The following is a 10,525-nucleotide window of genomic DNA, read 5'->3' on the forward strand; positions in this document are numbered from 1 at the left end:
GTTTTGGTTTGGTTTGAACGCTGAAGATACAGCAAAGAATGTTCTCCTTTGCCTTCTGGTGCAAGAGCATTACAGGGTAATTCTCAGTGATGTCTCACAAGGATTCAAAGGGAAATTATATTGCTCTTAGCTTTTGCAGAAGTAGTCATTCTAACGTTAAAAGATACTGCCAGGTAAAATCAGAGTCCTGCCGAGGAGCTGGGAATGCAGATCTGCAGAGGGGAAAGCAGTATGTAATGGAGATTGCAGCAGGGTCACCTTGGTTGCTCCTAGAGATAAAAATGAGAACTGGTAGAGCACCAAACTCATTGGCCAAAATTTAACTGTTTGTAAAATATTAGTAGGAATGGAAGCTACTAGAATGGTTTTGTTCCTGGCTAGATATGGAAACCAGGTGTGGCAGTAACTGTTGTCCCAAACTCAGTCCAAGAAAATTCTGCTCATCTGTTCACCAAAAAATACTTTTTTTTTCTCTTGATGTGTAAGTAGAACAGTGGTATTGTAATAAATGTGATCAAGTGTTATTTTTAGAAGGAGAAGCTTTGAATGCATTTACATGTCACTGATTTTTTTTGTGGCTTGTACCTGTTGTAAGCATTATACCTGGGCTATGAGTGTGCTCTAGACTATAATATTCTGTGATCTAGAATATAATATTGAATCTACATTTTCAATATATCATCTTGTTTCTATTTAAATAGAACAGTGCATTGCAATAGGGAGCTATAGTAAAGCTGGGATATTTTTTTAAGAAGAAGAAACATTGCATCTAAGAAGTTCATTCAAAATTGGGCAGTACAATGTACTTCTTGATGACTGGGAGAAGTAATTTCTCTCAGTTCAGATGTCCTAATACATCCATTTGCAGATATGAATCAATTATCTTTTAGCTTCTAATCTGGTAAAAATAAACATTCCACAGGGACTATTTTTACCAGATTCTAGAGGAGTTAAGAAACCTACCTGAGATTCACAGAGCCAAGCAAAAAAAAAAATAAAATCTATGAGAAGAGAGGCTTGGGATTTGGGTCTGGCCTTTCATATGTCAATTTAGTCCTAATTGCAACACAATTTTCTCTGTATTCTCTAACACAGAATTGATTGGAAGATATGTTTCCTATGTTATGAGACATTATCATTCGTTGTAAGATATATTTCCTACGTTATGGGAAATTAAGAAGAACCTGACATTAGAGAAGGTGTGAGAATTCATGGGCTGGGATGTTGACATATGTAAGAACTGAAAACATGTTGTCATAACCCAACTCATTTGTCTGTGGTGGTGATGCTAGAAAAGCAAAGAATTTGTACATTTATTTAGAAATTTGCCTGGAAATCCTGAGGGTTACCTTGCTCTCTTTCCGCTTCCAAAGACGTCTTTCTTACATACGGTACCATGTGCCTGTGTCAGTTTGAGTGTGATTTTCAGATGCATGTGCTTCAGAAACACGTTGAATGTGGTGCTAAAGCAGAAAGTGAAGGGCAGTGTTTCATACCTGGATGGGCTTGAAGTATGTTGAATGTGGTGCTAAAGCAGAAAGTGTTTCATACCTGGATGGGCTTGAAGTACTCTGAGATACTCCTGTCCATGGCAGCTTTTCCACATTGTATGAAACTATAGTAACACCCATATGAAACTACAGAATAACAATTAACTTTCTCTACATGTTGTTTAAAACTATTCTGATTATGCAAGTATAGGTGTTTCATCTGTAATTAATTCAATGCTCTGTCCTTTTGCCTTTAATTAAGATTTGTATTTTATAACAAAGCACAATCATGTGCTGCCTGACAGATAACGGATAGTATTACTTAGCTACTACACAAACTGAATACTCCTCCTCTGTTTGTATTTATGAGAAATCACGTTTGTGCAGGACAATGAGAGGAAAAGGAGGAAATCCCACAGGGATACACAGGTGTGTACCAGCCTCACTGAAGTCAATTAACTCCCCCTCTGTTGCCTTTATGAACTTGATTTTATCACTAGAATTGGGCATGAGTAGAATTTTAGTGGTCTCAAGTGACTTAGTTAAGGAATATTTCAAGTTTGAGCAGAGCTTTATATAAATATGTGTACTTTACCATTTATTATCCAAATAGTCATTTTATGTATTAAAACATTTGCTGTTTGTATTACGGCTTTGGGGATGAATGGCTGTAGACCTGTTAAAACAGAAACCAGTTAGTATTTTGTTGAACTAAAATATTCAAACGTACAATGGTTTTGCCAGACCTGATTCTCCCCAGTGGCACCTCCAGTTGTATTAATCATGTAGAGCATTGATGTATTAGACTTCTGCTGTCTGTTAATTAGCTAAGAAATATTGCAACATATCCTTCTATAGGTTACTAGTAAATTCAGGCTGTATTTTTGCAACATGTGGAAGAAGTTAATCTTTAATACACTGTAATTTTTGAATTGTGAAATAGGGTGATGGTAGTGTAATACCAACCAAAAGAATAAATGGCATTAAATATAACAAAAGGGATTTTGCAGCTGGGATACTTTCCAAATACCTAGACAGATTAGGTTCGGTAAGGATCAAAAGAGTATGCCTAGGGGTTTAACTGCAGGAGAGGCCGCTTTCCCTAGGATAGAGCTCCTGTAACTGTTTTTCATGGTAGGTCTACTAGCCAAAGGGATTGCAAGTATAACATCATCCTTTGATGCTTTCCTTCTTAAAATACATGATGTTAGCAAGAAAGTGGTTTAAAATAACGCCTTCGTGTTTGCACTGTGTAAGCATAAATTATTTCCTTTAATAACTTAGTAATGACATTGTGACTCTTTAGAATGATGAGCCTAATTAGAAAGCAGACATTTAGAGTGCCCCACTTTATTTAATAGTCAACAATTATTGTGAATCATACAGGAGGAATCAGTCATTTTAAAACAATAAATGGCGTCTGTATATCCACGTAAACGATTCATCCGTAGGTTGTCTTAACGCACTATTTTGGTCTATGTTTAGTCTAAAAGAGCCCAGTCCAGAATTTCTTCAGCATCTGTCCTTCTTATTTCATGTAAGGTCATAGACATCAGATAAATTCCACAGCAGGCGATTCATACCATGCCTCCATCTGACAAGGTTTCTGCGTCCCCAGGTAGCAAAATTAGGAGATGTGCTCCTCCTTGCGTGTTCTCCTAAAGGAGCTTCAGGGGACGTTTGCTGGCACCTGTTCTTAGGGATTTACAATTGGGCCTTTGAAGACTCAGAATGAAAGAAACGTTAAAATTTTTTGTTGTAGCCGTATGCGTTCCATGATGTATTTTAAATACTATAAGAGCTGGCATACAATATTTTAAAATTAGTGATAAAATCCTGGTCATAAGGAAAGCAACTATCAGATTTAATATTTTTTTCCTGAAGTTATTAAAGAAAACATCTAAGAAATAATTCCTGAATATTTTTCAGTTATTTCATTTGGGTTTTGAAATTTCACACTGTACACTGTACAACATCAGTTGCACAATTTCTCCTTAATATTATTAATTGTTCTGTAGTAGAAAAAGGGGATCTAGTCAGGATAATTAATCAGAACAAGCATTCAAATTTTAGATACAAATTTTTCATGTAGTAATAGGATAGAGGTATATAAATTGTAAAGATGTATATAAATTAATATATTTTCATCTGTCTGTCCATCTAGCTAGTCCAAAGAAACTAACGAAACATTTGATTTCAAAACTATTATTAGTATCTGAAATTATTTAACTTCTTTTTCTTTAATACTGTTTTGTAAAATTTTGTAGCGTCAGAGTACTTTATGTACATTTTCAGTCCTTAGACACTCCAAAGAATTTGATTATAAGCCTCCAATATTTTTGTATTTTGAATATATTGATACTGTGTGTTTGAGTGATGGTAGTGGTTGATACTTAGTATTCCTGCAAATGTGTTCTGTCTAAAAGTCATGGTGAAAGCTGTGTATGCTATTTCCAAAAATATTCTGGAGAAACTGTGTTACTTGGGAAGAGTATTACCAAAAAGGATCCCTGTTGCAGTGTAAGGAGTACCCTAAAGCCGCAGGGGATGAATAGCTGAGAACGGTTAATGGGACAAAGAATTAGAGGCTTAGGTGAAGACAGAGAGTCCTTTTCAGCGCTCTACAAAGTAAAATGAATTAATGGAGTGTTTATAATTTATGACTCAAGAGAGAGACCTTGCAGAAAGTTACTGTGTAGAGAAGTAGGGAGCTGCTTGTAACAGGGAGATCTTCTGGATCTGAAAGTGTAATGCACTCAGCATCTGATTTTCTTGATGTTTTGAGTTGGAAATTATCGACATATTTTAGAAGAAGAAATTTCCTTGTTACAGTGTGGGAATAGAATGCTTAAACCCCTGCCACGTGGATGCTGAATTACCACACTGGGGTGCTGCAGTCTTCTTTCCGTTGTGATACGCACAATTGCCAGAAGCTTTCCTCGGTGGCTGGGAAAATGAGGGTAATGTATAGCGTAGGAAATACGACATTTTTAAATGACATTTTTGGGAAAATATGCACCAATCTGAACGTTGCTGATGTCATATATAGGCTTCTCCTTTCCTGATAAAAAATATTTAATTAAAATAGAACTTACAATTTGAAATACAGTTTTTCTTAGATTTTGTTTCTTTCTTTTTTAACAGATAGTGCCTTTGTGGATTGCTCCCAACCTGTTAACATTCTCTGGATTTCTCATGATTTTAGTTAACTATTTTCTAATATCTTTTTATGACTGGGACTACACTGCCTCAGGTAAATAAATATTCTCATGTAATTTTTCAGAATTAGTGAGCTGCTTATGTTATACTTCTGAATGATACAGGGAGGTATCAGATACTTGAATCTTCCACTCATTCTCTTAATGAGGCTCCATGTGCATATAGGAGGATCTGACCTCACACATGGCATTATAAATTCTGATAATTTTGTTGAAAAATCATGTTTAATTTCATCCCTAAATGTGGGTTTCAGCATATGCTACTTGAAGTCTATGATAATATCTCGTTTTATTTAAAGCGTGTTCCAGGATTTAAATACACAGCCAAACCCCACCCTAATGTTATTCATAAAATTATAAATGGTTTCACATTTCCTAATACCTAAATTGATGCCTGAATGAGTTAATTTCCCTTTCATTACTCCCCCTCCCTACTCAAGACAAAGTAAAAATAATTTCTAAATAAATGTCTCTTGAAAGTATGACTGTCAAAGTCCAAGTCCATATTTATTCCTCACAGCAGACCAAGTCAAAAGCTTTTTGGAGCGGATTGCCCCGGAGCGTAGGGTGTGTTCAGTTCTGGGCTTCTCAAACCAGCTGTTGGAGCCTACAGAAAGTAGTAAGCATCTCCAGGGTGGTTAATATGTAAAAAGCTTTGCTTTTCTTTAAACTGGACAATTTTTGAAGACTTAATACTTATTTCCTGAGACAATCATGTGTGGGTTTTTTTACTGCCTTTGATTTCTTATGCCTGTGGTTAGGTTTAGGAGGTACCCTTAGGTGTGAGCTCTTTGTGCATTTGTCACAACAATTCTAGAGGCAGGGATACTTGTTAGCAGCTTTGGTTCAAAAATTATCCTGTATGAGCATTAAGTTTTCAGGACCAGCATGTTATGTAGTTATCTGACCTCATCCTTAAACACTTGGGTTTTTATTAATGCAGCTGATATTTACTAAGTTCTGCAATAAAAGAGCATCCAGCACAGATCTTTTAATGGGATAATTTTATCTTGACACATTCCCAGTAGATACACATTGAACTTGAAGACATTTGAAATGGTGATTAAGGCTGTTAGAGTTGAGACCTCTATGTGTAGTTTGCAAGCCTCTTCTCGATTTCACACGAGAACAGTGCCCATCATTTCTCAATTGATTGAAAACGTTCCTGCAACCTAATGAGCCTTTTGAGTATCATATATCAATCCCATACCTAGGATCAGAAATAAAAGACTTAATTTCCGGGACAGCTGGTTTTCATTCTACAGTTTGAAAATTTGCAGCTAGGAGTCAGGAATTGCTATTTTTTCTTTCAGAGTGGCAAGATGAGGCGTTGAGAGAAAGGTGGTCAGGGCACTGCTTTAGGTACTGGCATCTCCCCGTTCAGCAAGGACCCAGCTCTGCGGGCACGGGTTCCCTGTGTTCGGTGCCGAATGCCAGAAACCTCAGAGGGCTTTGCACTTACAGTTGTTTAGTGCCGATGTAGTCCTTATTGGATTATATTTAAGTTAAATAGAATGCTCTTTGGAAAAAGGATTGATATCTTTAAAAGAGCAACAATAATCTTGGGTTATTGCTATCAACAGAGCAATAACAGAACCCTGGGTTCTGTCCAATTCAGCTTTCTTTTCCTTTTTTTCCAAGGAAAAAAAAAAAGGGTGCTAATATCTACCCTAGCCTGAGGACAAAAAAATCCCTGTTCAGATCTGTATGGTAAAAGTGCTACACAAATCCCATGTTGGCGCTAATGATAATGATCATGCTTGAAAATGACATGTTTTTTGTCTTTAAATATTACATAAACATTATTTGTAGATGGGTGGTCTTCCCATGACCTGTGAAAATTTTTGCCTAGCAGTCGTTATCAACTATCATTATTACGTGCAGTATTAGAGTCATTTCAGGACCAAAAACCCCCTACCTTATCTGTTCTCCTTTACAGTGTAAACACATTCAAGCCTGCTTATTGCTTCTTTGCTAGAGCTCACTGATGACTTAAGGTCAAAGCCAACTATTTCAATCTGTTTTGACGTGGTGGGCTAATCAGTGGCAGCTTGTTCAAATGTATATGCATATCTCAGTGGATTTCTTTGATGTTAATAGCTATTACACTGACTCACTACCCGATTTATTTCAGGTACCAGTCCTGGACTTATTCCCACCTGGGTATGGCTGTTCAGTGCTTTTACCACCTTTTGTGCTTATGCTTTAGGTAAAGTACAATGAAATAATTTACATGTCTTACGTCTTCATATGGTTTTATCTACTAGTTCACTCGGGCTGATACTGAGATGAAGAGGATAAATCGGATAAATTATTGATCTCTCTCCAAACCAGTTCTCTCAGATTAAAAAAATCCACACCAAAAAACATCCGTAAGACTTAAAAAATTGCAAATAACAGCATTTTTAATTATATATTAGAGGTTCTATGACTGTAGCTCTTATCCCTCTTGAAAGTTCACATTGTTTGAGAGGAACAGGGGGAATCATTATGTAGCAGCAGTCATTGCTGTTGAGTTTCATAAAAATCTTTGGCCCCCTGTGATGACATTCTGAGAAGCTCCCTGACACAGGCATTAGCAGAGGGTGCTTTCAAAGACAGGGAGAATAAAGTGCAAAGCAGAGAAAAAGGAAAATGAGTGTAGCATTGTGTTAGGCACTTCGGTGCTTATGGCCCGTGTCAGGAGAGATGGTGTGAATGTGGTGACAGGCCTGGCAGAGGGTTTCAAATTAGCATTAGCTTTCAAAGACAGGGAAAATAAAGTGCAAAGCAGAGAAAAAGGAAAATGAGTGTAGCATTGTGTTAGGCACTTCGGTGCTTATGGCCCGTGTCAGGAGAGATGGTGTGAATGTGGTGACAGGCCTGAGCTTCTTATGGAGATGAAGTATGATTTTTTTTTTTTCTTTCCTGTTGCTGCTTTTCTCCCATAACACCTACACCTCAGTTTCAGTTTCATATTCCACTTTTAATTTTTATATCATACCATGACTGTATTTTTAGGTACGTTGCACCTTGATGTGCAGTGGTGTGAAGACATAGACCTGAACTGATGCAGATCTGGGAGTGAGATCCACATTAGCATGGCTTTTTTACTTTCTCTTCCAAAGCTAACTCATTCCAAACTAATCTCTCCACAACATGGTGCAACAGAGTTAATTTTTGAGGGTACTCAAGGTATTATGTTTACATGATCTGCACTGTGCTGTGTAAACGTACCCTCTCTTTGGAGCTGGTTCTTATAAGGCCCTGCATTGCGGAGTGTAGCCATCCATTTGTGTGCCATACGTAAGATACCCATGCTAGATATAAATATGTTCTGGATGTACGCCGCAGCGTCGTGCAAAGATGCTGGCCACTCCACTCATGCGTGTGGAGCCATCTTGATTAACCTGAGGGTATCCCCTTGTGCAGACATCTCCCTCTGTGTGGTAAATGCCTTGGCATTTCTGTTCAAGTGGCAAGTTTGTGCCAAATTTGTTTTGTCCAGAATTTCTCTCTGTTTGTACCATAAAAATCACTGGGACAACCATCCCTTGAAGCTGAGTACCAGTCAGATTTCCCTAACAGCTCTCTATAATCGTTAGCAGAAGCAGCAGTTTCTTTTGTGAAAACCATTCTTTATGTAATTGTATGGAATTTAATGAGGTGGCTGTTGTTTCATAAATAGGAATTACATATTTGAGCTGTTAGTGTATGACACTCCAGAAAGTTCATTGCAAATTCAGCTTCTGAGATTCTTAATGTAGATGTTATTTGCTGGTGAGGCCTATAGTTCCTAATACTTGGAAGACAAGGAGTATGATGTTGACAGAACTATAATGAACTGATGTATATGTAGATTTTTATGTCTGCTGTCCAAGCCACTTCATGAACTATTTAGTCTCAGATTTAATTCTGCATGGTCAAAGTTTTCCCTTTGGAAGACTGCAAAGAGCCATAATAACTAACCAAATATGCAGCTTTAATCTCTCTCAGCTTCTTTTTAATGACACAGTTACTCTCTCCAAATTCCCTAGCATGCTGCTCTTATTTTTCCCCCTTTGTTAAGGTGGTTTGGTATCTTTTCCTTTTCTGTAAATGGACTGCTGTTTGCTGTTATTTTGAATTTCACTGTTTAAAAGTTGTATAAACTCTAATAAAACTGAAGATTTATGCACTTTTATGAGACAAAATCATAATATAAGAATTCAAAAGCAGTGGAAGTGTGGGACAGTGTATGTCTGCTATTGAACATACACCATTGTTGGCGTGAATGATTTCAAACTGAAACCTAAAACAAAAAATATTTTCAGTCTCTTAAAAAGCTAGTGAAACCACATGGAAAATGTGGGTAGAGATTTGTGAAAATGCAATTTTACATATGTGTTACACAGTTCCTGTATTTTTCCCTATATCCATTCCCATTATAATTAGAAGTACTGTGTTTCATGACACCATTATAAGCCTAACTCTTATTAGTAAAACTAAAGTTCCTGCAAAATGAAAACAACTCTTTCACTGATGTACATATATTAGTATCTAATGTGAACATTCTTTTGTGACAACCTAAAATAATTTATGAGCAGACAAATCTTCTGTCGTTGTAATTTTTGAGAAGTATTACCCCTATAAGTGAATTATCTCTGATTTGGGATAGGTGTTCTTGAAATAGAAAAGACCAGAACCTGTTTAGGGATATTTACATACCTATTTGCTAGTTAAGTTTCAGAAGTATCCTTTAGCAGCCTAAAGAATTTCTACATTTGTAGCAACATTATTCAAGTAACCTCAAGCCTATACGGTTTTCTTTCTGCATATTTCAGTAAGATGCTGACAATTCAGTGGTAATGTTAATGGAGAGAGAATGCGGTTCTAGAAGAGGGCAAGCCATATTTGAAATCCTCTATGAGATCTTTAATTTTTAGAGTTGTGAGAACTGTCTCAAGAGATTTGTATTTGAGCGGAGGATATCTCACAGCTGTTTAGGTATTACAATAGGGAGGTAGTCTAAAATCTGTACAAGATGAAATCTCATGTTTTCCTGGTTTAGATCCCTGAAGTATATTTACATTAAACAAAACTCAGAGTACTGCCAAATAATCTGGAGAAGTAAGTAGCATATGATCTGTAGCAGCTGTGGTCTCACTCTGCTGAGTTGTATCTCTGGTAGTTTTGGGTTACTAATGCTATCAATAGCTAATAATTGTTAGCTATAGTACCTTCCAAGTAACATTAAAAAGAAAAAAAATTCTCCATGTTATTTTGAGATTCAGGATAGCAATAAGTAATCTGTAAGGTTTGTTCTGTATACTTTTTCTGAAGAGGTTCATCCTGCTATTTACACTTCAGCTTTAAGAAGAAAATGTTTCTATTTCTCATCAGCACAGTCTCAGAGAAGAGACTAAGAGTATGGTTTGACAGTACAACTGAGAAAGCTTACAGCTGCTAGACCCCCTTCCTCCCCCTCCTCCTTGCATTCACCACCACCCCCCCCTTGTGCCATCTCCCTTGCCTTTTCTACCGTTCACAGCACCAATTCTGTTCAGTGACCCAGAAGAAAACATAATGTTTGCTGTCTTTCCACCAGCTGAGCAGGCTACAGGTCCTCCCCTGCTCAACAGCAGTGAACTCTCAGATTGACTCAAACCATATTGTCCAACTGCATCCTTGGAGTGAGACCCAGTACAGTGTTTGGCGATCTTTCAAGCACTTAAGTATTAAAAATGATCAACACAGAACTGACCTTAACAGTAAGGTATTCTTAGAATCATAGAATTGTTTAGGTTGGGAAAGACCTTTAAGATCATCAAGTCCAACCATAAACCTAGCACTGCCAAG

General features: G+C 37.1%; 1 protein-coding gene across 1 annotated transcript in view; it reads left to right on the forward strand.

Annotated features, from left to right (window-relative positions):
- Positions 1-4,634: 4,634 nt before the first annotated feature.
- Positions 4,635-10,525, forward strand: part of LOC104159199 (ethanolaminephosphotransferase 1-like) — a gene marked incomplete at both ends in the record, with an annotated part of 15,836 nt that continues 9,945 nt past the window's right edge. The window contains 2 exons of the mRNA XM_009697042.1: positions 4,635-4,743; positions 6,843-6,917. Of these exons, the coding sequence (XP_009695344.1) occupies positions 4,635-4,743; positions 6,843-6,917 (184 nt within the window). The remainder of the gene's footprint in view (positions 4,744-6,842; positions 6,918-10,525) is intronic.

This window comes from Cariama cristata, unplaced genomic scaffold, assembly GCF_000690535.1.
Source record: "Cariama cristata isolate BGI_N322 unplaced genomic scaffold, ASM69053v1 scaffold23753, whole genome shotgun sequence".
In the NCBI taxonomy this organism is placed as follows: domain Eukaryota; kingdom Metazoa; phylum Chordata; class Aves; order Cariamiformes; family Cariamidae; genus Cariama; species Cariama cristata.